This window comes from Pimephales promelas, chromosome 1, assembly GCF_988280905.1.
Source record: "Pimephales promelas chromosome 1, fPimPro1.hap1.1, whole genome shotgun sequence".
NCBI lineage: Eukaryota > Metazoa > Chordata > Actinopteri > Cypriniformes > Leuciscidae > Pimephales > Pimephales promelas.
The window spans coordinates 48,374,464-48,401,093 of record NC_142769.1 but is presented as its reverse complement, the minus strand read 5'-3'; the positions used below and the strand labels follow the sequence as shown (position 1 = coordinate 48,401,093).

The 26,630-nt window shown below is 38.1% G+C and overlaps 1 protein-coding gene and 2 non-coding genes across 3 annotated transcripts; 2 read left to right on the top strand and 1 right to left on the bottom strand.

Annotated features, from left to right (window-relative positions):
* The first annotated feature begins 1,413 nt into the window (after positions 1–1,413).
* LOC120470463 (U2 spliceosomal RNA) lies at positions 1,414–1,604 on the top strand. Its single transcript, XR_005620527.1, has one exon. It is a non-coding gene; the product is annotated as a U2 spliceosomal RNA (small nuclear RNA).
* Positions 1,605–2,265: 661 nt separating this feature from the next.
* On the top strand, positions 2,266–2,429 carry LOC120470461 (U1 spliceosomal RNA). The gene has a single exon (XR_005620525.1). It is a non-coding gene; the product is annotated as a U1 spliceosomal RNA (small nuclear RNA).
* Positions 2,430–4,541: 2,112 nt separating this feature from the next.
* On the bottom strand, positions 4,542–16,633 carry tmem88b (transmembrane protein 88 b). The gene is made up of 3 exons (XM_039658207.2): positions 16,418–16,633; positions 12,632–13,009; positions 4,542–5,242 (listed from the first exon to the last, which is right to left on the bottom strand). Exons 2-3 carry the CDS (start codon positions 13,001–13,003, stop codon positions 4,961–4,963), a joined length of 654 nt encoding a protein of 217 aa, XP_039514141.1. The 5' UTR covers positions 13,004–13,009; positions 16,418–16,633; the 3' UTR covers positions 4,542–4,960.
* Positions 16,634–26,630: the final 9,997 nt, after the last annotated feature.

Genomic DNA, 26,630 nt, shown 5'->3' with positions numbered 1-26,630 from the left:
TGTGGTGACCCACAAGTCTTCGCTCCACAGTTGGGGTGAAGCCACAGCTGTTTAATTAGGCAGTACTTCAGGCGGTTCTTCCGTAAAGGTCAGGATTACTGAAAGAGTCTGACAACTGGGCAAACAAATACTCAAGTCCAATACACTCATCACCAGGGGGAACAGGCGACCTGTAATTAACCTCCTCCACACTCCCATAAAAGCTCCTGGCACCTCTGGTTGAACCAATGGACAAGAGGTGACACGTAGACCAGGTGCTGCTTCGTCTTTTGGCCTTTAACCGCTGCTGACTCCTGATTGCTGTTCCAGTGTGCGATCCCAGCCAGAAGGGGACAGCGGTACAATGTGGCCCAAGAATGATTCTGGGCAGAAAGAAATGAAGACTTTAAAGGCTGTTGCTGCCTCTTACCGCCGTGTACCATGTACCATGGTACGTATTCCTCCCTGGTGGGTCCTGGATCCACTCTAGGTGTTTCTGCTGGTTCTGCTAGACATGATCCACTGTTGCTGGGTTTTTGAATAGATGCACCTGGTTCTTGTCCATACCTGCTGCTCCCTTCAGGACATCAATAGCACTTTGGACTCACACAAAAGTCTCTTGGGCCCCCACTGTGATCCACCTGGGTATTCCACTGATGAGGTAGACCTGGTAAGGCGGTGCCGCATAGTGGGGACCTGAACATCACAACCACAGCTATTATCAGAATGATACAAAAGGGACATGTGTTGTCTTTTTTTTAGCTGTTAAACAAGTATTTAGATTAGATTACCTGAAATCATATGGGGCAGCGACTTAAGGAACCCCTCCAGGCTGTTGCTCCCACGCAGGCCCTTATAATAGTGGAGGTCCACACTGTTGATGGTCGTGGTGCGAGCAACCCTGTACATGGCCATGCCTGGTGAGTCCTGAATGGGTTCCAGGTGTCACTGCTGGCTGGCCCACTCCCTTTCAATGGCTGCTGTAAACACAAAAACGTACAAACATGCATGGTAAGCTGTTGCCGTTTTGCACATATTGACATTGTGTGTGTGTGCATGCATGAGGTGTTTATTTTTTTACAGACGTTGAACCCAGTAGCGCCCCACAGTTTAATCTACGTCAACGGCATATGATGCTCTGTATTGAGTGTGACGTAGGTCTTTTGAGTTGTTTTTTGTCTTAACCCCTCCCCCCTCATACCTCCCCTCCCCCTCGCCACAGCTTTCTACACACTTTTTTTCAGCCTTTTTCAAATCTGAGGTGTGAACGACCGGTGCTTAAGGGGGGTTTATGACCCTTTAAGCCTTATCCGAGTAATATTAACAATTACATTCTGTACAAGAACTCTGAGTAAAAATAATAAAATAAAAGCTTACCATCATCAGATTTGCTGTTTCAAAGAGTGTAGTTGCTACTTGTGGCCATTTGTGGGTATCGCTTCTCGGCCTTTTGGCTAAGATCAAGTGTAGTATCTGTTCTTATCAGTTTAATATCTGATACGTGCCCTACCCGGGCACCATATATTAAATTGATTTTTGGATCAGGGAGATGGAATAGGGGCTTGCTCCGTCCACTCCACGCATCGACCCGGTATTGCAGTACTTCCGGGAACGGTGCACCCCCTAATGTTGTTAATGAAAGAAATAATTTTAGCTTTGCATGATAGTGGGGGGTTGTGGAAGTAGCCAGTTTAGTCTTGTGTGACAGTAGAAGGTAATAACAGCAATTTATGTTGTTGTGTATGGGTGTTAGTATAGTCTTAGTATAATGTAAATAATATGTAAGCATTCCATTCCAAGCATAATCATCATTCTACATTTACTAGTGTATATAGTGTGTGTTGTGTAGTGATGCAGCTGACTATCTTTTTTTTTGGCGTGAAACTGTAGGTTTTATTCAATGAGTGACTTGTGTGTGCAAAAGCAGTGGTTCAAAATTTGCCCCTGCCGGCAGATGCTGTAACTGCACCATTTCACATGCAAAACACGTGTCTCTTGTCTGATTGGTTGAGTCGAGTCAAATCTTCTCTATGATTGGTAGAGACAGTCGAGTGTTCAGGGAGTGTAGTTTCTCGGCCAGTTGGAAGGTCTAATTGTCTGCAGTCAGCCTAGACAGTACGACTGATGTTAAATCATCAGTCATGTTGTTTTACTTGACTATAGATTGAGTTTTTAGAGTAGATTGTGATGATTTACCATGTGTTGTGGTGTAGTGAAGTGGCGCCTCACCATGGTTGAGAATGATGTTGCCTTCAGTAACTCCTCGAGAGGGAACGTGTACAACTCATACTTACCTGGCAGGGGAGACACCATGATCATGAAGGTGGTTCACCCAGGGCGAGGCTCAGCCATTGCACTCCGGTTGTGCTGACCCCTGCGAATTCCCCAAATGTGGGAATCTCGACTGCATAATTTCTGGTAGTGGGGGACTGCGTTCGCGCTCTCCCCTGATTTAATGGTACAATAATAGAACTGAAAAATTAATAGAGACAATGAGTTATTTTTCATCTATTGGAACATTGCGATCTTCTCAACACTCTCAGACTGTAGTAGTGGGAAGTTTGGATTACTGATTAGGATCATATGGCGCTTTTCCACCGCTGGTATGGCTCAACGTGGCACGGCTCTGTTCGCTTTAGCTTGGTTTGCTTTTCCATTGGAGTTTGTACCGCTTCAAAACGGGTGGGATAATAGTCTGACCATTATAGTTTATCCACTCCTTGAACTTCTCCACTATGGCACATGGCCCCAGCTTTTCCACACACTCCTCACAGGTCTGGGAGAACTCATTGCCGATGCTGGTGAACCACTCAGCCGAGCCCTTGCCCTCCCCAGACAATTTCTTCACCACCTACAAAACTTGTTTAGTTTTGTTTTGCATAATGTGGTGTTTCCCTGTGAGTTATTGTACGTCAACACACGTGCCTTCTTTTTGGAGTCATTTTTTAAGGATTGTACCAAATGTGGAGAGAGTCTGGCTCCGGTAGTCCTCAGCATTGTCTGCTTCGGCCAGGAGGAAGGCGTGCCGCAGGAGCTGTGCGCAAAGTAGCTCTCTGGGAAGAGGTGCCGCCTTGAACTCCCCATGACCCAACGCAGAAACAATGCCTCCGGGTTCCACAGGGGTTTATTATAAATTCCACGTTTAATTGAAAAGTTATAATACTTTTATAACCTATACAATAATTTATAACCTATAGAAAAAGGTTATAATAATTTATTATAATTTATAACCTTATTCAATGTTTTGTTTGTTCCATGGATGCCTCATGCAGCTAAAGGCAAATAAAAGGCTAATAACTACTATTTTTCCTTATTATAAAAGTTACTAGTGCAACGCCTGTGCAAAAAATATTTTTTGTGTGTTTTTAGTAATTGTTGGTTTGGTATGTCTGAGTTGCTTAATAGCCTAGGCAACTATTACGCAGGAGCCTAAACTCTGAGAAAACGATAATGTTAAGCACACCAGAATAAAATATAATATTCAGAATTAAACCGTGTGGCTGACTTACAGATTCAGTTAAATTGCTACTTTTTCAAAAATGAATCGTTAATTTATAGCGAAATTTTTAGCGAAATTTGATACTTTTTTGAAAAGAATCACTACTTTTTCAAAAAGAATTGCTACTTTTTCAGAAAAGATTTGTTAATTTTTTGGAGAAGAATCGCTACTTTTCTAAAAGAATCGCTCCTTTTTTTTAGAAAAGAATCGTAACTTTTTCAAAAGGAATCGCTACTTTTCCAAAAAGAATCGCTACTTTTTCGAAAAGAATTGCTATTTATTTCAAAAACAATCAAGAATTGTATATTAATAATAATGTAACAAATGTGTAAACACTGCAATAAATGTATAATTACATTTTAATAAATGTATAAATAAATGACACGTGATCACATGCTCCAAACCACTGATTTGAAAAAAAGATTTGCAAAGGTTTCAAAGCTTCGTGAATCAGAGTTACGAAATTGCCCATCACTAGTTTCAAAAGCCAGCTAAAGATTTGTTTGTCTGTATTGAAGATTAATCAACTCAACTTCAACCTTTTGAATTATGTAAAATGTAATTTTACCATCATTACATTTGTTGTGGTATTTTAATTAAAATAATATAAAAAGTAAGCAATAATAATAATAATAATAATACAATAGCAAATACCTTATTACAATTGTGAAATCTTTATTATAAAAGTTGTTCTTTTTTCTTCTTCTTTTTTTAGCCCAGTATGATCACTCTCTTTCCATCACTGAAAAAGTCTGTTTTCACAAATTCCTTTGTTTATCTTCATAAACTGGCCTAATTATGTGGGTTTTTTTTTTTTGTAATTCTATGTTTTTAACACTAGGGGATGCTATGCATACATTTATTTTTCTCATGGCAAGCTGACTTTTTTTTAACATTTTTTTGTAGAAGTGCCATTCTTTCTGAAAATGATTGAACTCGAGCCATTTTACCTTTGAAAGCTGGAGTGATCTTTCATTTTCCATAAATTGTATATAATCGAGCAGCTTGGTTGTTTTTGTACTGAAACCACATTGTGAGAGAAAAAATAGCACAAGAGCCCACCGATTTTGTGAAATTACAGTATTTGAAATGTATTTAATGTAACATTTAAGGAAAAAAAATACACAACACTGTACATGATATAAGAAAATATATGACAAAATATTATTGACAAAGCCTTAAAATATATTTGCTTATTGTATGAGGCCAATAGTGTTTGTTATACATAGAATACATGCACAACATTTTTGGATATTTGAATTTGATTATTCTATAAATGTCAAGTACTGAAATTATGCAATAACAAACAGACGAACGTGGTGTGTCTGGCTATAAAACATGTTAATCAGTGAGTAAGAATTCCTTATGACACATTGCAGACCTTAAAATCCCCACAATATATATATATATATATATATATATATCACACAAAAAGTAGTGTCTTTCCATACTTAACATATCTCGAGTACTAGTCCTTTGCGTTTAAACCCACACTTTTCCCTTCCCTTCTTTTTTCCCAGATTGCTGTCCACAGCATCCCCCTGCCAGGCCGCGGTGCTGGGTAGCGGGAAGGTTTTTGTAAACGGCCCGGCTGTAAGGGATAAAACACAGACCCAGCTGAAGGTGCCGAGCGAGCCGACAGTACGCAGCCAAGGCCAGAACCAAGAGTGGAGTCACTAGCAAGAAACCCACAACCAGCAGAGCCACGCAGCCCCCGTCATTCAGCAGGTCCGAGCAGTACGGCAGCGATCCGTGCGGGCGCACCTGCACACAGAGACATTTGACCATTTTTGTTAATTTACATCCATTCTTTGTGCTAAGCTAGGCTAGCAGTGGATGTGTGTCAGACAGAGTTACGACACTCACGGAGATGGAAAGGGTATGTATGGACTTATCTAACTCTGGGGGAAGAGGTGGAATGTGTGTGTAGGCGTTGCTGAGGAGGTTCTCCCTGGAGGAGGAATGAGTCTCTGAGGTGTGGACAGACAAACAACAGATAGACTGGGCAAGAATGTTTGCAGACAGCACATATGCTCATTTTCCTTAGTGAGCTGATCATTCGTTACGTCCATCTGTAGATTTACATGCATCCAAGAAAAAAACACTTACATTTTCTCAAAAAACACTTTAATGTTCTTATGATATTTATTGCACTTATGATATTTATTGCACATCACCTCAGTTCTCAAAGATTTTGAAGATTCTTTGTTTGAAGATTCACTCTCCAAATCCCTCCTTTCTGAGAGTCTGCTCTGATTGATCAGATGGCTCAATCTGTTGTGATGGGTCTACTCTGCTCTGATTGGTCAGATGGCCCAGTATGTTGTGATTGGTCTACTCTGATTGGTCAAATGGCTCAGTCTGCTGTGATTGGTTTTCTCTGCTTTCATTGGTCAGATGGCTCAGTCTGTTGTGATTCGTCTGCTCTGATTGGTCAGATGGCTCAGTCTGTTGTGATTGGTCTACCCTGCTCTGATTGGTCAGATGGCTCAGTCTGTTGTGATTGGTCTGCTCTGATTGGTCAGATGGCTCAGTCTGTCGTGATTGGTCTACCCTGCTCTGATTGGTCAGATGGCTCAGTCTGTTGTGGTCGATGTTTTCACTTACAGTGTACCGAAATACCTATTATCATATCTGAATTTCAGCTCTGGATCTTCCTCAGCGTTTGATACACAGTTATGCCATACGTTTTTTCCGTACCAATTCCTTTAGAAGTGCATTCAAAGTGGATTCACAGTGCTGAAAACAACACGAACCAAACTCTTCCAGTCTCAGCTACAACTTCGGTGTTTGAGAGTCACAGTAGACGTTGTTCACAGGCAGCCAATGAACACCATAGACTCGCATTATGCAAATGAGTTACATTGTTGAGAGAAACTGGATTTACTGACGACTCATTTCAGCAGTTCAGAATTGATTCTTTCAGGAGACAATAACTTTACTTGGACTAATAACTAATAACTTTGACTAAAATGTTTTTATGTTTTTACTTTGGCTAAAATTACTAACATAACTTTGTCGTGCACTTTGATCTTTAAAACTTTGCAGGCTTTTTAAAGTCACAAACAGCATTTACACACTGCATGAAAAGTAACATTTGAAAAAAGCATAATAGAGGCACTTTAAAGAATGTTTTTTTTTCTTTGAGCTACCTGATCACTACAAAAATGTATGAGAATTTGCTTTTTTTCACGAGTATGTTGCATATTTATCTTTGGATGATCCGCCAACTTGCCTGAAGCTGCAATAGTAATACTATATGTTTAGACAGATGCCAAATTTTAGTTGTCCACAGTGATTCTTTGGTTAAATAGCATTGCACAGGAGGAAGGTTGAGGGATGACCCCCTCATTCTTTATCTTTTCCCCTGTGAGATGGAGGGAAGCAGAGTTTTAAAAGAGCGTCTGAGTAAACAGGGAGTATGAGGGTGAAAAACTGATAAAGCGCATCTGTGTTCAGATCTGCTCTTTCTCACTCTGACAGGTTTCTTCACTCAAGAGATGCTTGTAAAAATCACAGTTAAATACAGTCGTACTTAAAGCTGCAGTTTGTAGCTTTTTTTGGGGTTAAAAATTATCCAAAATACATATTTGAGAAAATACATAACCAGCCAGTGTTCAACACTATCTGCTTGCCTTAGCGTTGTGCCGTGTCGAGGGTGTTGAAGTACAACTCACGTAAAGTTGATAATTCCGCAAATAACTGCAATTGCAGATTTCGAACAGAGATGGCGATAAAGAGGAAAAACTCCGGACTGCAGCTTTAACCAATATTAAGCCAGTGTTTCTCGACTGGTAGATCACGGCGTCAACTGTCAAAGAAACTTCAACAACAAAAAACGTAGACGGAAGTGTACACTGTAAAAAATAATAGTGATTTTAACGCTAAAAGACTGTAAAAAATAATAGTGATTTTAACGCTAAAAGACTGTAAAAATGCTACATTGCAAAACTGTTAATTGGTTAACAAAAAGTTTCCATACTATATACAGTAAATAACTGTGATGGATCTCATGGTACATTTAATTAAATTTTACTGTAAAATACGATTAAATTTACAGTGAAAAAAATGTAAATTGACATTCCCATAATTCCCTGTGTGATACTTCACATTTTATGTATTTTTGTTGAAATAAAGGTTTCCTCATAGTTTTCCTGTTTTTTTTTCAGTTATTTTTTATTTCATGTGTGTTACCATGATGTTGTTTAATGTTTGTGTGAATCAAACTGTGTAGCTTCTTTAAACAAGTATAAACCTTGTGGAAGAGCTGCTTGTGATGAGCTTTGATTGATCATGTTACTCACATCGCTGCTGTGAAGATTGATGGTTGTTAGTGTATTATAATGGTACAAAACAGATATCAATTATTTAATAGGTTGGTAAATTAACATTATGTCAGGTAGTGAAATATGGTTTATTATTGTAAATTTTAAGTTAAGTCTGTAAAACCAGTAGCATTTTTTGACAGTAAAGTTCTGGCAACCACAGCTGCCGTTTTTTTTACCGTAAAAATTATGGTTTTATTTTTTACAGTGCATTTGGGATAAGAGACTTTTGATTTTCAAAGATGCTCGTGAAAGTGTACAGAATTTTTGTCAGACATGCCCGAGAAAAACGGAGCAGTTTCCATTGTTTCTTTAACCATTCATGTTGGTATTATAATATTCAACATGGCAACTGCTGTTTTCACAACCCCAAAATGCCAATTTATTTTCACATTGTGTATTTTTTTTATAACTGTGGTGGCTTACAAATTTACCAACCTTATTGTAGCAAAAACTAGTTTGGGTCTGCTAATACTGTTTATTCGTCAGTGTTAGTCATATTCTTACAATTTAACAAAAAGACACTAGTGTGTTTCAATAATTTTTGTGAAAAAAAGAAATGTGCTTGTTTTTTTGTTTAAAAAAACAAGTGGGTTGATGACCATAGGATAATTGGGTCCCATGGTCAAACCACTACAGTAAGAAAAATGTCTACATTCTGAACAATTTTGCAAGTATTTAGATGTTCTACAGGTGGAGCAATGAAGGGGTGTGTTTATTTGGTTGTCAATTTCATGATTTACTGCACCTAATGTCACATTGGTATAGATCTTTTCACGATACAAATAGTCTCAATTATCCTCTTCACTCACCCTATTATTTGTCTTTAACAGACATCTGAGGAGTCGACTGCTTATGTGAAGTGACAAACTATACACACCATGGTGGTCTGCTGTTCCCTACAGATCTTTGAGTTTATCTCTCATTCATATGTGTCACATGGGGACTAATTGGTCTCAGTGGCCATTGATCTTTGATCTTAAGGTCTGGTAATCGGAGAGGCTGGAAGAATTCAGCCTTTATTTACATACACTGACCCTTACTGACCCATGGGTGCTGTGTGACGTTAGCTTAAGCTGTTTTCTTCTAGCAAGAGACAAAGAGCATGTGAGATGGAGGGTCTGTATCTTGCAGAATATTGTCTGTTCATTTTGTAGTAGTGTTTGAGAGAGAAGTATACAATCTTCTCTTCTGTGAGTCAAAGTGCAAGATTGCCTAGTCACTATACAACTTTGTGAGAGAGCTTTTTTTCTCATTAAACTCGTGTCCTGAAACACTTCTCATCTGACGTCATCTTCAAACTCCTGACCTGCCCCTGCTAATACTCCTGCACTCAAACTGCTGAGAAATGCCCGAGATTAAGAGATTACTTGGTGAATCAAAGAGAAACAGAGGACAAACTCCCATAAATCCCTAAGAGAATATCTCTGAATCATGATTAGCTTTTATTCTGAGTCTTTTTTCCCAGATTATAGAGGACATTCCTTTAGTGCTGCTAACACTGTTTTGCATAAATTACTTTTGTTAAATAGCTCTAACTTCATCTCACTTTGATTAATGCAATGCCCTGTTTTCTACTTCAAACCCTTTACACTAAATTTTGACACGCAATATGTCTTCATAGGACTTATTTTAAGTTTATTTTAAGGTCTTCTATTCATGAAGTGTTGGCTGTCCCAAGATATAAATATAAAACTAAAGCATTTGCTGTGAAGACACCATTATGAAATTATCTTTACGTTGATATTAGATCTGTAAAATCTGTGTCTGTTTTGTATAGACCTGCTTTTATTACTTAGTGAAGTTTTTGTTAATGTGTTTTTGTTTGTTTATGGTATTTTTGGCATAATGTAGCTATAGACCATTTCACAAGATGTAAACAACACCGGTCCAGAAGCACTTCCGGTTTCAGTTTGTAACTGTTTTCTTTATTTCACATGTAAAGAAAACATCTTAAAGATGTTTGTTTAACTTTTGATTCAGTTTTAAATGTTCTGTTGGTTGTATTTTATCCCAGCTTTTATGTAGTGTTAAAAAACTGAAACAGGAAGTGCTTCTGGACCAGTGTTGTTTACATCTTGTGAAATGGTCTATAATGTTGTATAAAGGAAGCGTTTTTAAAATGATTTAACTTTTTTCACTCCATTCTCGGTTCTGAATAAACTGAGAATCAAAGATGTTTTTCTTTAAAGTAGATATTATGATGCTCTCGTGATTTTGAATAGACAACTAAACAAAACATTTATTTATTTTTAAATATTTCATATATATATATCTATCATATAACATGATGTCCTCATCATGTTTACGGTCGTGTCCAAAATCATTTCACTCTTCCTCCAAAAACAGCCTTTTCATACACTTGGCATCTCATGTATGTGACCCTGGACCACAAAACATGGGTAAAAATTGAACCAGAAACAAATATTTATTCAGCTTTCATATTATGATTTATGCATAATCTGAAAGCTGAATAAATAAGTTTTCCATTGATGGATGGTTTGTTGGGATAGGACATCTGAGAATCCGAGGGTGCGAAAAAATCGCCTTTAAAGTCCATTTATCTTAGCTGGATTCACTCACAAAAATAAATTGTTTATATATTTACGATACAAAAATCTCCAAAACATCTTCATGGAACATGATCTTTACTTAATAGCCTAATGATTTTTGGCATAAAAGAAAAATTTGTGTGTATATATATATATATATACAGGGTTCGTACGGGTGCTTGAAATCCTTGAAAATGCTTGAATTTTGATGTTGTGTTTTCAAGGTTTGAAAAGTGCTTAAATTTTGGATAAAATGCTTGAAAGTGCTTGAAATTGTAACTGTTTCTTTCACAACAAATACCTATCTGACTGAATATTTTGTTTATTAAATGGCGAAATAAATCGTTTGATGCGGCCCGAGCGCGTTTGTTACCGGCGCCCCCCGCAGCGTTGGCCTGGTTTCACACTCAACTTGATTCTATCAAATCCTGGTGCGTTTGCGTGCAACTTACGTCATCACAAACGTGCACGACGCATGATAGAAAACAGAACACGGGTCAATATATTGTGTTATTATGCGCAGCTGAATGAACAACAGGTTTACTGTGTATCGCATTTGGCTCTCTGCTGCTTGCAAACGCAGGAGACAGTGGACTTCTAATTTGTTAGCCTGAGTCCACGCGCTATATGTGTGTGCGAATACACTGTAGACTTACTCTCGCTCGTATCCAAGGTCAATCAACACTATCATCCTTTATACATGTGTTTTTATTTTACATCATAATCAGCTAAAAGTAAAACGCATGCACAGGTCACTTTACTAAGTGCGCACCCGAGTCCGTGATTCTTTCACATTCACGCGAACCGCGGCACGGTTCGGGAGCAGCCGAACTCGGAGCACCTCCTCCAGGTAGTTTTGGATTCGGTACCTGAGGCAAAATTACTAAATATGCAGCGCCAATTATAAATTTCTAACTCTAAACAATTGGCCTCTGAACCAGCTGATAAAATCTTCATTTGATTCGATCCGTGATACAACCTGACGCTCAAATGAACCGATCGCATTTTACTGATGCAAAGGACGCGCGCGCACACACACACTGAGAGGGATCTCGGTGTTTCAGTGTGTACCGCGGCTGTGGTGACATATTAAATAATGACGCAGTTATAAGGTGTGTATAATATAGGTGTGTATAACTGTCAACATTAACAGTAGCTGCTGTACGGTTTTCATACTGCTGCTCTCCTTCTAGTCACTTCTGAACTTGACACAACTGATTCTGAACGTCTCTTGAAAGCTCCAGGTACAAAAAGAGCAGAACAAGCCCCTTAAAAAACGAAGTATAATAAGCAGACATGGCAAAAAATGTACCGGGGAACACATTTAAACATAATAGTATTGCTAATATTATCCTACCAAATTAAAAGGAAGTTACTAAATTATTATGAATAGAATAGTTCAAAATAAAATATTTTGATATTATAAACTGATTGATAAGGTAAAGCAATAACATGAGATTGAAAAATGATTCAGCAACACTTTATTTAAAGTTTAATTGCACCTATGAGTTGTATTTAATATCAGTCAGTTGGGGGAAGTTCTTCTAAAAGTTAATATGTTTTTTTCACTATATTTAGCTATCAAAATAGTTTGCCAAATAAGGGAAAGAACTTTTCATTTCTGGATTTATTTAGTATACAAAGCCCTTTATGATGATTTTTGGAGAATAACTACATGTATAAATAACTATAACGTGAAATATATCGTTACCGTGAAATAAAATTAGTCATACCGTGAAACAGAATTTTGGTCATACCGGCCTCCCCTACTGCATGTCATTTGGATCAAATCCTCTAACAACATTTTGAAAAATAAAACCTGTGTTTTGCTTCAATATCTGATCCTTCTGCTATTACGAAACACAATTTTGTCTGTTTATTTCATACTATCTCTTTTAATGTGGAAAAACCGCAAAATAATATTTTTTTACTATGTATTGGTTTGTAATTTACGGTGAATAAGGTCCTGGAAAAAACTTTAAAATGGACCTTGAAAGTGTTTGAAAAGTGCTTGAATTTGACCTTGGAAAAGGTGTACGAACCCTGTATATATTTATATATTTATTTTAAAACGCTTTGTCCGCTTATTTATTTAGACAGTTTTCAGGTTGTGTTTTGCTCCTTTGTCTATACGTAATGTCTTATCAACTTTGAGCTGCGTTTTTACTCTCATGTTCAAAATCATTTGCCGTCACATCCTTCCATAAATTCGGTACATGGTATTTTATTTTGATATTTTGAGCAGTTTTTTTTAACGCACTTCTCCCAAATCTTACCGTTGAATGACAGAGAAAGCCGAACACCACCATGACAATAGCAGGAGTGAGGATGAGGCCGAAGACACAGCCGGCCAGGCAGGCGTTGATGGCGGCGATCAGCAGGTTCTGCGCTGTCACCAGCACTGAACACGCCCAGCAGTCCAGAGACCCCCGCAGCTCCAGCGGACCCTCCGCAGCCGAGTACGGCGGCGGCACCACCACCCCGGACCCCCCCACCGGGGTCCCGGCGGGCACAGTCGAGGTAAGGGAGTTTGTGTGCTGGAAACTGGGGTGATGGTGATGGTGGTGATGGGTGTTGGTTGGGAGCTCTTCGGAAAGGTCGAGGGCCTGGTGATGAGCCCCCTTCTCCAGTGTGCCATTCATGCTCATCTTGATCTAAGGGCGAAAAATATCAAAATTGAAAGTACTGTGGAAACAATAACACCTACATCTTGGACGCCCTTGAGGTAAGCTAAAACATATCAACAATTAATTTTAAAGTGAACTATCTCTTTAAACAAATTAGTTCAATCAAATTAACTTTTGTGAGTGTTTAGAACTTTCTTTTTCTTTTGAGTTCATAAAACTAACACAGTTTAAGTGATCTGAATTGTGTTCTGGTTTTGAGTTTTATGAACTTGTTTCTTTTAATTTATATTGAACTGAATCTGGGCTGGGATTTCTATTTTCCAGCATGCTTTGCCATGACGCTCAAAAGTGAGAGTAAATGCTAAAATGAAGTGCTATATAATGTTTTTGGTGCAAGATTAATGTAAAGTGGGAGATTTAGTAGCGTTTGATGTTTTGTTTTGCTAGTTTAGAAGAGTTTCTATTATGTTTGTTTTTTGTAGGGTTAACCTGGCATGAGTTTAGTTTGAGAACAAATATATATTACATGTTGAATGAGAACAATAACATGAAACAAGTGCTATGTTGCTATCAAGGAATTGTGTTACTAAGCATTTATTGAATTAGCCACTTAAAGCTATAAGTTTCCCGAACTAAAAATATTTCAGTTAAGGTTACAACGTACATGATCATTTTAAGGTAAATGTATAAATTAGTGATTTACTGTGAATGAAGTGTATGAATTACTCAATTATATTTCAATTATAATTATTCAATTATATTATATTTCAAGTTAGGAACAAAATAAAAAAAAAAAGTTCTGCGTACTTACAATTTTTTAAGTTAAGAAATTTAAAGTTTATGTAGTCTAACTGATTACTTCAAATTTGAGTTTTGCCAACTTATTCGGTTTTACATCGGATAAAAGCGTCTGCTAAATGCGTAAATGTAATGTTTGCAATTTAAATGCATTGTTTCGCCAATCATAATTATAAATTTGGGCCTTAGCGACCCAGATCTACAACATTTGAAGTGAATCAAACCTTTCATCAAAGTTATACATGAATTTTGAACAATACCCGCTCCTGTCTTAGGAGAACTTTGATGAACTTTTTTTTTTTTAACAGACTACTGCACATCTAACATGGAAATCTCTTATGATATTTTATTAAAAGTTATGAAAGAATAAAATAAAAGCATTATTCGTTACCTTTCAGAACTTGAAAGGATTAAATTTGAGCAGATGTTTTTATCATCATCAGAGCTCATTCACATCTGGCTCGTGATTGTGATTTGTGTTCGCTAACAACAGTGGCTGCAGGAAACGGTTATTTCACTCTGAGCGATTGTTTGTAAATCTAAAAAAGGTTGTTACTTTGGTGGATGTGTTCATAGCGTCTGTTTTGCTCTGTTTACTAAAGTTCAGAGTAAGGTTAAATCACTTATCGCCAGGAAACTAGGGTTGTATGATCCTTTAATTAGGTCTTTAATCAGAGACTGATTGTTATCTCAAAGCCAATTGGCCCTTTGTGCCGGAAACTAATTGGTATTTCAGTGTGTTTGTAACAACACTGGCGATATGATGAAGTGATGAAGAATGAGAAGCCTTGACATCGCATCACACACATCTGGAGATTTGATCGCTTTTATCATGTGTATGGATTTGTATGTCACCCCCCCAAAAAAAAAATATATATATATAATAATATTTTTTTATAATTAAGCCCCAATCACTGTTTCACTTTTAATGTTTATATAATTTATTTATTCTAAATGACGTTAATATTCTAAACGCGTTAATATTCTAAACGCTGATTTATTTGTCAAATAGTGATGAGATTCATCCTTGGCGACACAATGATTGTTAGAAAAATAAAATCAGCATTAACAACAAATGTTACTATGATGAAAAAAATATATATTTTTTTATTTTTTTCAGAGTACAGAAATAAAAAATTCACAATGCTAAAATCCTTATGATCCTTAAGAGGCTTAATGTTCTTTATGCATGTTTTTTGTACGTTTTCTAAACTTTATGTTAGTCAAAATCTATAAACGTCATTTAAATTGCAAATCAGAAAATGTCACTTTTATTGTCATAATCTCTTCCAAAAATTGTCTTGCATCTGATGACACTCTAACAATCAAAGCCATAAAGATACAAATTTAGCACAATCACCATAATAATAGTACTAATAATAATAAAGATGCAGAACTGGCTGACAGAGCATCATCGAAATATACCTTTCAGACCTGAACTCTGAGACCTGGAACCCCAACTCTAATTTAATCATTTTACAGGCTGTTTATATATACATACATGCATACATACAGCTGTGGATAGACATCCCCCCTCCCTCTCCCCTGGTTTGACTGACTGACTATCCAGATAGGACTCCAGAACAATAGGCCGAGGTCAAACTACATAAATACTTTACACGCCAGACAGCTGTGGCCTCAATGCCATGCGCTAATCATCTAAATATGGATACAGGATGCTCTCCGACTCTAACACACACACATACACTCTCATCCTTAAACACTAGATCCTGAATATGCCATCGGTGATGCTGCATGATGAGGGTGACATGCACACGTTTTCGCGCTTGCTGACCGTTGTGTTGTCTTCCTGCCTTTGTATTCTGTTTGTTAGCGCCTAATCGATCACCCCTCACAGGAAACCTGAACACAAGCGCACAGCATGCCAAACCTGGAGAAACACACACTGCTCCACCCGATAACACGGTTTCCACTTTTCTGGGAATCACTTTTCCTGAGAATTAATCTGGCGAAAATACTTAGAAAGCAGCCATATTTATGCATAAAGAACAAATGAGCTACTGTAGAGGTGGAAATGTTTTGACTTTGCTATTTATATTTGGTTTGATGTGATCTTATACTGATTCGTTACTTTTTTTTGATCAAGGCCTGCTTCTACTTAATTATTGTATTTCATGAATCCAGTATAACTTCACTTGTAAATACGTAGCTCATTAATGAAACTAATGCCATGGAATTAGCCAATATATTCATAACTTAACCGGCGAGATTATGAAAAAAAATCAGTGTATACCCCTTCTCCTCCCCAGCACCACCTGTCCTGTAGACATCGTTTTTTTATATATATGTTTGCAGCCGCATGTACTTTTATGTATATATTTAAGAATTTCACAAAAAGTAACAGATCTCGTCCGCCGAAATTAAGCAAGTACTTTCCATGCCCAATGCCAATAAATGCTTGTTAAATAATTCACTTCTTTAAATGAAAGGTATCAGCACTTGCAACTCTCCACACTATAAGTGCACATGCATTGTCGCTGATCTAACGGTTATGTGAATTAATGTTAAATAAGCAATCAAACAGATCTGTGAATTCCAAGCATGTGGCCTCTGATAGGTCAGTCTCACACACACACACACACACACACCTTATCAGCCCTCTGCACCCCCACTCACCCGATGCTGAGAGTCCAGTAGTCCTCTTCTTCTCGTTGCCTTTGTCTAACTCAACATGCACTCTCTGTTTTTTGTTCTTTTTTGGAATTCCTTCTTCAAAAAGTTCTAGAATCTTTAAAGTTCTAAAAACGTTTTTCCTTGACTGACCCTTGCTCTCATTTCTGTGTAGCTGTTTTCGTCTGTGTGTGTGTGTGTGTGTGTGTGTGTCCACTCGCTGTGTGTTAGTGAGGCAGACTGAGATATGGATGTATCCTGCCTGGCAGTTATAGCGGTGCCTTTCTCTGTGCCTCCCTCATGCCCCCTCCCCCTTTTCCTCACCCTTCTGCTCTCCTCTCACTCCCTTTCTTTACTTTTTGTATGGGGGAAAGAATGTTTATATAAAGAGCTGAAGTCAAGACTTAAATTACTGCTGATGGATAGAGAGGACATGCAACCACCTCGCATTTACACCACATCTTCCACACCTCCTTTCTCCTCCGCTCGAAACATAAACTGCTCTGACCACATGGTGCCAAGTGTTGTTTTCCTGTAATCTTGTGGTAGTTTGATTGATATTGCACAAGTTACCATAAACTCATGTTATCCGTTAGCACTTGTTATGCAACAATTAGTATTTTAGGGGACATTTCAGGGATAAAAAACAAAACAAAAACAAAAAACAGTTTGCATACATTTTTTGATTTTTAATGTACTTCTAATGTAATTACGTTCAACTAACGAACTACATTGGCTTAGAGGAACTTAATTCGTAGCATGAATGGACACAAATTTTTAAGTTGATAACTCGAAAAAAAATAAATGGTTCATTTTTGTATTTCCATTCAGTTAGTATAACACATGGTTCATGTGACTTGTTTAAGCTTCAAGGTACAAGTTTGTATTTATTTATATAGCATGTTTAATAACAGCAAACAGGGCTGAAAGACAATATACATAGCTATTGTTTAGCACGTACATTTTATGAGTAAGTGATTACTTGTCACTGGCATTTGCTCAATGGTCACCACAAAAACCCCAACATAACTGACTAACATAACAGCATTAAACACTAACAGGTCTTTACTTTCACTAAAAAAACCCCAAACAAATAAAATAACACTTACTTTTAACATTTAATCTCCTGATCCAGTCATGTGTAAAGCATACTGGGATCTAGAATTGAACTGCCCCAAGACAAGTTACTGTAGCTACTGTAGTTCTCAAAAACAATTTGAGATTTTGCGTTTAAATTACCTACAATATTAAGTTAATGTAATGATCAACATTATTACGTCAACAGAACACAAAATAATGTTCACTTCAAAATGGCCCATATACATAAAACACTGGCTTGTTCATCATAACGTTAACACATTTTCATGACATTTGATATATATGTATATACACTCACCGGCCACTTTATTAGGTACACCTGTCCAACTGCTCGTTCACACTTAATTTCTAAGCAGCCAATCACATGGCGGCAACTCAGTGCATTTAGGCATGTAGACATGGTCAAGACAATCTCCTGCAGTTCAAACCGAGCATCAGTATGGGGAAGAAAGGTGATTTGAGTGACTTTGAACGTGGCATGATTGTTGGTGCCAGAAGGGCTGGTCTGAGTATTTCAGAAACTGCTAATCTACTGGGATTTTCACGCACAACCATCTCTAGGGTTTACAGAGAATGGTCCGAAAAAGAAAAAAACATCCAGTGAGCGGCAGTTCTGTGGGCGGAAATGCCTTGTTGATGCCAGAGGTCAGAGGAGAATGGTCAGACTGGTTCAAGCTGATAGAAGGGCAACAGTGATGCAAATAACCACCCGTTACAACCAAGGTGGGCAGAAGAGCATCTCTGAACGCACAGTACGTTGAACTTTGAGGCAGATGGGCTACAGCAGCAGAAGACCACACCGGGTGCCACTCCTTTCAGCTAAGAACAGGAAACTGAGGCTACAATTTGCACAAGCTCATCGAAATTGGACAATAGAAGATTGGAAAAACGTTGCCTGGTCTGATGAGTCTCGATTTCTGCTGCGACATTCGGATGGTAGGGTCAGAATTTGGCGTCTACAACATGAAAGCATGGATCCATCCTGCCTTGTATCAACGGTTCAGGCTGGTGGTGGTGGTGTCATGGTGTGGGGAATATTTTCTTGGCACTCTTTGGGCCCCTTGGTACCAATTGAGCATCGTTGCAACACCACAGCCTACCTGAGTATTGTTGCTGACCATGTCCATCCCTTTATGACCACAATGTACCCAACTTCTGATGGCTACTTTCAGCAGGATAATGCGCCATGTCATAAAGCTGGAATCATCTCAGACCGGTTTCTTGAACATGACAATGAGTTCGCTGTACTCAAATGGCCTCCACAGTCACCAGATCTCAATCCAATAGAGCATCTTTGGGATGTGGTGGAACGGGAGATTCGCATCATGGATGTGCAGCCGACAAATCTGCGGCAACTGTGTGATGCCATCATGTCAATATGGACCAAACTCCCTGAGGAATGCTTCCAGCACCTTGTTGAATCTATACCACGAAGAATTGAGGCAGTTCTGAAGGCAAAAGGGGGTCCAACCCGTTACTAGCATGGGGTACCTAATAAAGTGGCCGGTGAGTGTATATATATATGTGTATATATATATGTGTATATATACAGTGTTGCCACAGTTACTTTGAAAAAGTAACTAAGTTATTTTACAAGTTACTTGATTTTTAAAGTAACTAAGTTACTTTACAAGTTACTTGATTTTAAAAGTAACTAAGTTACTTACAAGTTACTTTTATTAGTTACATTCAGCAGTTGCCGACAACACACCCTCAACATAACGACCTCAACATAAAAAAAAACACACAACGTCAACATAAAAATTATAACCGGTTTTGCCAACATTCACTTTATTGGAAGTGTATTTTTAACAGTAACATCAACAATCTATCTCCTGTCATTGAAAGTTTAGCTTAAAAACTATTTCCTGAAAAAAACATTTTTTACCAAAAAAAAAAAAAAAAGTCTTTCTTGACTTAACTTAAGTCTTTCTTCACCTCACTTAACATAAATACTTGTTTTTATAAAAAATAAAATAAAGACAGCCTTTCTTGTCTTCACTTAACATAAATACTTGTCTTTATAAAAATTTAAAATATAGACTAGGCTATACAATTTCTTGACCTGAAATATTTAACAGTTAACACTGTGACAACTTACTATTTATAATCTGCATTTTTTATTTTTTTATCTTTATTTTTTATCTTATGTTTAATCCCATGTTATGAGTTAAGGAGAGAGGCGAGTAAAACCAGTGGTTGTACATCATTAACAGAAGCTTCTCAAACCTCTCGGGTTGAAACGAAGGCGACCGTGTTTAATCGCAGCATTTCCTCCACAACAAACTGCCCGACCAACTTCTTCAACTCCCCCCACTTACTGGTTTTGCAACGAAGTCCAGCTTTTGCTTTTGTGGTGGGGAACCTGCTCTCTGCTTCGCATCACCTGGCGTGACTTGCTCTGTAAGTTTGGCTGTGCGGTGCTGCGAATCCAAATGTTTTTTGTTTGTTTTTTGTTTTTTTCAAATTTGACGAAGTGTTTCTGTAGGTAGATAACACTTTGTCACCGCCAGCAGTTTACAACCGACCTTAATGTTGCCGTCTTTAGCTGAGACAAACTCAAAATAGTGACTGTATTTCCAGCTAGAAAAAGCGCATCTCTCTCCTCCCTCCAACGTTGTTTACATTTGTGTCGCTGCGTGCGTGGTACACGTGACGCGAACCTCATTCTGAAAACGTGACTTGTCGCGCACACTCCCCGAGATGCAAGAAGAAATAAATATATGTATTTACTAAGGAAAATTACAAAAATAGTAACGCACAGTGACCTGGATAAGTAACTTTAATCTGATTACTGGTTTCGAAATAGTAACGCGTTATATTACTCGTTACTGAGAAAAGGGGTCAAATTAGAATAACGCGTTACTTAGTAACGCGTTACCGGCATCACTGTATATATATATAGGTTTTACTATTAGAAATGAAAAGAATTTTGGACCTCCAATCTTATATCATTTCAGCCTCAATTCTCTCTGCTCTTTGGCCAAAAGTGATATTTAACTTTATTAAGTTTTATTAAAATATGAGAAAAAAATGCTATTAAAATTAAAATGTTACACATGGTTAAGGTTTTATTTATTTGACAAAATTATTTGGACAAAATTTTTTTTTAAAAAATGCATAGAAAAACAAAACGTTCCAAGGAAAAAGCTCAACGTAATCAGTTATTAATATTTCGTTGGTTTTCTCTTGTTTTTGCATGTTTATAATGTCTTTGTATGACAGCCTGGCCAGAACGAAATCCGCACAATTTGCCGTGTTTCATTGTGATATCATAAATATAACGATCGACCCCGAGCAAAACTATGCAATATGCTATAAAATCCTTTTTAATAATAAAAACTATTTTTTAATGTATTTCCTAGGCTCCTGTTTTTCAATTTTGGCCACTATTGTAGAACAATATTTATATTTTTAAAAAAAATTATATTTTCAAATTTTGCAGTTATTTTACTCATACTGAGAGTATATCAAGGTTGCGATCATGATGTGGAATTAGACTGATAGTCTGAGGTCCGATAAACAAACAAAAAAAGATTTATTATAAAAAATGAAAATTAATTAAAAGAGTGATTTAAAAAAAAACTTTTTTACTGATCAGCTTATAAAAAAAGTAAAAGTGTAAAAAGTACATTTCTGCAACATTTAAGAGCAAGAACAACTTTCCAGTCGCCCCCCCCCCCCCCCCCCCGCCTAATCCAGACCAAGGCTATCTTCAAAGGTTAACATGGTTTAAAGTTGAAGAGTTAGGCGAGTGAGGCTGATCAGATTGCAGTTTTTGTCCACATGGGAAAAGAACAGAAAGGTTTTACAAACAACTGATGGCAAAGACAGATCTTAGAGAAGGATGGAGTGGAGCAGCTCTCCTTCATGATGAAAAGAGTATCTGCAAATACAGAGGGAGTGGATACACAGGAGGAATACTGATAATAACCCATCACACACACACACATCAGAACAAATTGATGTTTCCCACTGCCCATGTTTCCTCACGGTCAAGAAAAGATAAAACCTGGGAAAATATGCAATGCTTATAGAAGCGCTGAACAGGACTGACCCTACTGAAGATATAACAAGACTGAAGATATCTACAAAAATATAACTTTGTCAAGGTTCGCTGCAAATAGTAAAAAAAAAATGTTTTTGAGTGATTTGCTTACACCAGCCTCTGGTTTGTGATCAGTGAAATTTTGAGTTCACTACAGCGCCTTGACTTTACTTTGCATTAATTTAACAAGCTTTGCATTTTGGCTTTCTGAATGGCGAAATCTGAGCAATGTGCTAAAGGAGGGGTGGAAAGAGCTTCCTGTTCTCACAGGAAGTAGGACATCCGCAGGCCTGCGCAACGTTAACCTCTGCATGAGCCTGACGTCCTTTTCCAAATTCAGTCAGTTTGGATACGTGTCCGCTTACATATGTGGAGTATTATGATGAAAATGCCTTTCTGCAATTGAGGCAAACTCCTGGTGGTTGATGTTTGAGTTTGCATCGCTGTTGTAAACGGCTGGACGTATCTGACCTTTATTTCAACTCTCCTGTGTGTGTGTGTGTGTGTCTTACATAAATCTCAGTTTACATAGATAAATCGAAAGCTACTGCATGAAGTGAGGAATCCTGTGCCAAAAATGCATCAAAGTTTTGCGATAGGACCTGTTACTGAATGCTGATCACAGAAGTAAACAAGCTCTGGTTCCTCGACTTGCGTCAGCAAAGAACAGGAAGGAACTTTGATAGGGACGAACCTGACGCAAAAACAAACAAGTGTAAATGTTCGCCTACAGATAACAGCGTGCCTGCTACTGGCTGATGAAATTGCGGTGTGATGACGAGCATGATATTAATCATGTGTAGGAATGTTTAATGCAAAAATTATTAAATTGATTTAGATTTGAATTTTTTAGACAACTCGACGAATAATAAAAGAAACGTTTTTTAAAGGTAACTAACATTTAAAATTATGAGCTAATGACATCAATTCTTTTTCCAAAACGTTGTTACTTTCGCTCGTTGTGAAACTATCTTCACCAGACACGTCAAAGTAGCCTGAGCAACATTTCTCTATTTAAGGATCAGACGGGCGAGTGACGCATGTACGCATTTACCCTCAAAAACCACCCCGACTGGTCTAAAATATATAAAATATCAATTTGTTTTCTCACCCTGATTCACTGTGGTGAGCCTATTAATGAATCAGGGTGAGAAAACAAATTGATATTTTATATATTTTAGACCAGTCGGGGTGGTTTTCGAGGGTAAATGCGTACATGCGTCACTCGCCCGTCTGATCCTTAAATAGAGAAATGTTGCTCAGGCTACTTTGACGTGTCTGGTGAAGATAGTTTCACAACGAGCGAAAGTAGCAGCTAAATCTCCAACCTCCAGGAACCGCACCTGTAAAAAAACATAAAACAAAACGACGCCGAACAGAGAGTCTGGTGACAAATGCAGCAGGATGTGCATGACTTTTCGTGACCCTTTTATCGAACAATTGTGAGGTTTACATTCTAAGAATTGAGTGATAGTCAGAATTGCGAAAAATAAACTTACAATTCTGACTTCTCTCACAATTGTTTATATCTCATAGAATTGTGAGATAAAGTAGCAAATACGTTTTTTATTTTGTGGCGGAAACAAGCTTCCATAGTTAATTGGTACAGCTACAGTAAAGTTTTCAGCTCATGTTGAGATCATTTCCGTCTAAACTGTTCATATAAGCCTAGCAGTTTAACTGTGATGAGATGAGATGAATGACAGGTCAGTTTACGGGCACGCGACAGAGCTGTCCGTTAAAGATGACGAAGTAGTATGTCCCAAAGCTTGCCTACTCTTTTGCTTCACACTCAAAAATATGTACTTTTTCTAAACAAAAAGTACATACTTTTAGGGCGTAGTATAAGTAAGCGAATTGGGACGCAGGGATCCAGAGCAAATTTAAATTTGCGGGAAGTTGTCTGGGTTTTCCCAGGCTATATTACACATTGGAACGTTGTTGCTGTTCATGTCAGGGACTTTTTTTTCTAGCGGAAGTAAGGCTTTTAGTGATTTTACTTATGAAAGTTGCACTAACACATTTTTTTACTGTAATATTTTTATTGTGTGGTAACCAGGGTTCGAATTACAAAGTGGCTTTCGGGGGAGCCCTATTTTCCGATCCTCCCTGACTGACGTTAACGCTTTTGGTGCATGTTCGGGCATTTAAAACAATAGTGTGATGCAAAACAGGTTCGTTGTGTGTGGGTGATGGAAGGAGACACAGGGTCGGCAAATGCTGGAACTTGTGCACTTTTATTTACAAGGCTCTTTTACAGCGCCTGGTCGCGCTCAAATAACATTAACTAAAAATATCAAAAAGGCAACAGAAACGGATGATAATTAATAGGTTACTCTTTCCGCTGGACACAGCTTTCTGGATACAGTTTATAGACCCACTCTTTCCGCTGGATACAGCTTTCAGAAGTCACTTTCTCTCAGGATACGTGCACGAGCTCCCAGTCTCTCTCACACACTAATGTCAGCACGGCCCGCTTATATGCGGTCTCCTCATGCCAAGATTGAAATTTTACTGAAATCACAGACAGGTGTTTGTCATTTGAACTTGACTCGCGTTCATCGCTCGGCTTCGTCCCCTCCCCACTCTCCCGCTACAGATTTCGCTGAACCATGCCCATTGCATTTATTAGTGGAGTCAGATGTTCGGAAATAGAATTGAGCGAATAAACACTGACACATTTTTAATATCATCATTTATTTCAGGAACCTTAATGTACATAAAATCAAAATATATGCGACACAAAAAAGGGACAGTGTTAGAGCTCCCCCTAAATGTCTCAAAGTAGGCTTTCAGGGGAGTCCAGGTCCTTTTCAGGGGAGCCGAGCTCCCCTTAGCTCCCCCGTAATTCGAACACTGCTCTAGACCCTTCCTGAGCTGAGATATTGAGATATTTATAATGGCATAAATGCTACGTGGGATCTTGATATCTCAGCTTGATATATCAGCAAAATTCAAAATTTCGACCCGAAAAAAAACCCGACAGTGTTACCCCTTTCGTTTTTTTTCGTTTTTGGCCGAAAATTTAAGTTTCTCCAATATTCTCAAAACTCTGGATTATGATAGAGGGCTGTGAGACTTTGACCTGAGTGCAAAAATGGAGGCTCTAGACCCTTCCAGAGCTGAGATATAAAAATTCAAAATTTCGACCCGAAAAAAAAACGACAGTGTTACCCCTTTAGTTTTTTTTCGTTTTCGGCCGAAAAATTAAGTTTCTCCAATCTTCTCAAAACTCTGGATTCTGATAGAGGGCCACGAGACTTTGACCTGAGTGCAAAAATGGAGGCTCTAGACCCTTCCAGAGCTGAGATATCGAAATTCAAAATTTCGACCCGAAAAAAAAAACGACAGTGTTACCCCTTTCGTTTTTTTTTTCGTTTTCGGCCGAAAAATTAAGTTTCTCCAATCTTCTCAAAACTCTGGATTATGATAGAGGGCTGTGAGACTTTGACCTGAGTGCAAAAATGGAGGCTCTAGACCCTTCCAGAGCTGAGATATCGAAATTCAAAATTTCGACCCGAAAAAAAAACCGACAGTGTTACCCCTTTCGTTTTTTTCCGTTTTTGGGCGAAAAATTAAGTTTCTCCAATCTTCTCAAAACTCTGGATTCTGATAGAGGGCCACGAGACTTTGACCTGAGTGCAAAAATGGAGGCTCTAGACCCTTCCAGAGCTGAGATATCGAAATTCAAAATTTCGACCCGAAAAAAAAACGACAGTGTTACCCCTTTCGTTTTTTTCCGTTTTTGGGCGAAAAATTAAGTTTCTCCAATCTTCTCAAAACTCTGGATTATGATAGAGGGCTGTGAGACTTTGACCTGAGTGCAAAAATGGAGGCTCTAGACCCTTCCAGAGCTGAGATATCGAAATTCAAAATTTCGACCCGAAAAAAAACGACAGTGTTACCCCTTTCGTTTTTTTCCGTTTTTGGGCGAAAAATTAAGTTTCTCCAATCTTCTCAAAACTCTGGATTCTGATAGAGGGCCACGAGACTTTGACCTGAGTGCAAAAATGGAGGCTCTAGACCCTTCCAGAGCTGAGATATCGAAATTCAAAATTTCGACCCGAAAAAAAAACGACAGTGTTACCCCTTTCGTTTTTTTTCGTTTTCGGCCGAAAAATTAAGTTTCTCCAATCTTCTCAAAACTCTGGATTATGATAGAGGGCTGTGAGACTTTGACCTGAGTGCAAAAATGGAGGCTCTAGACCCTTCCAGAGCTGAGATATAAAAATTAAAAATTTCGACCCGAAAAAAAAACGACAGTGTTACCCCTTTCGTTTTTTTCCGTTTTTGGGCGAAAAATTAAGTTTCTCCAATCTTCTCAAAACTCTGGATTCTGATAGAGGGCCACGAGACTTTGACCTGAGTGCAAAAATGGAGGCTCTAGACCCTTCCAGAGCTGAGATATCGAAATTCAAAATTTCGACCCGAAAAAAAAAACGACAGTGTTACCCCTTTCGTTTTTTTCCGTTTTTGGGCGAAAAATTAAGTTTCTCCAATCTTCTCAAAACTCTGGATTCTGATAGAGGGCTGTGAGACTTTGACCTGAGTGCAAAAGTGGAGGCTCTAGACCCTTCCAGAGCTGAGATATCAAAATTAAAAATTTCGACCCGAAAAAAAACACGACAGTGTTACCCCTTTCGTTTTTTTCCGTTTTTGGGCGAAAAGTTAAGTTTCTCCAATCTTCTCAAAACTCTGGATTCTGATAGAGGGCCACGAGACTTTGACCTGAGTGCAAAAATGGAGACTCTAGACCCTTCCAGAGCTGAGATATCGAAATTCAAAATTTCGACCCGAAAAAAAAACGACAGTGTAACCCCTTTCGTTTTTTTCCGTTTTGGGGCGAAAAATTAAGTTTCTCCAATCTTCTCAAAACTCTGGATTCTGATAGAGGGCTGTGAGACTTTGACCTGAGTGCAAAAATGGAGGCTCTAGACCCTTCCAGAGCTGAGATATCGAAATTCAAAATTTCGACCCGAAAAAAAACGACAGTGTTACCCCTTTCGTTTTTTTCCGTTTTTGGGCGAAAAATTAAGTTTCTCCAATCTTCTCAAAACTCTGGATTCTGATAGA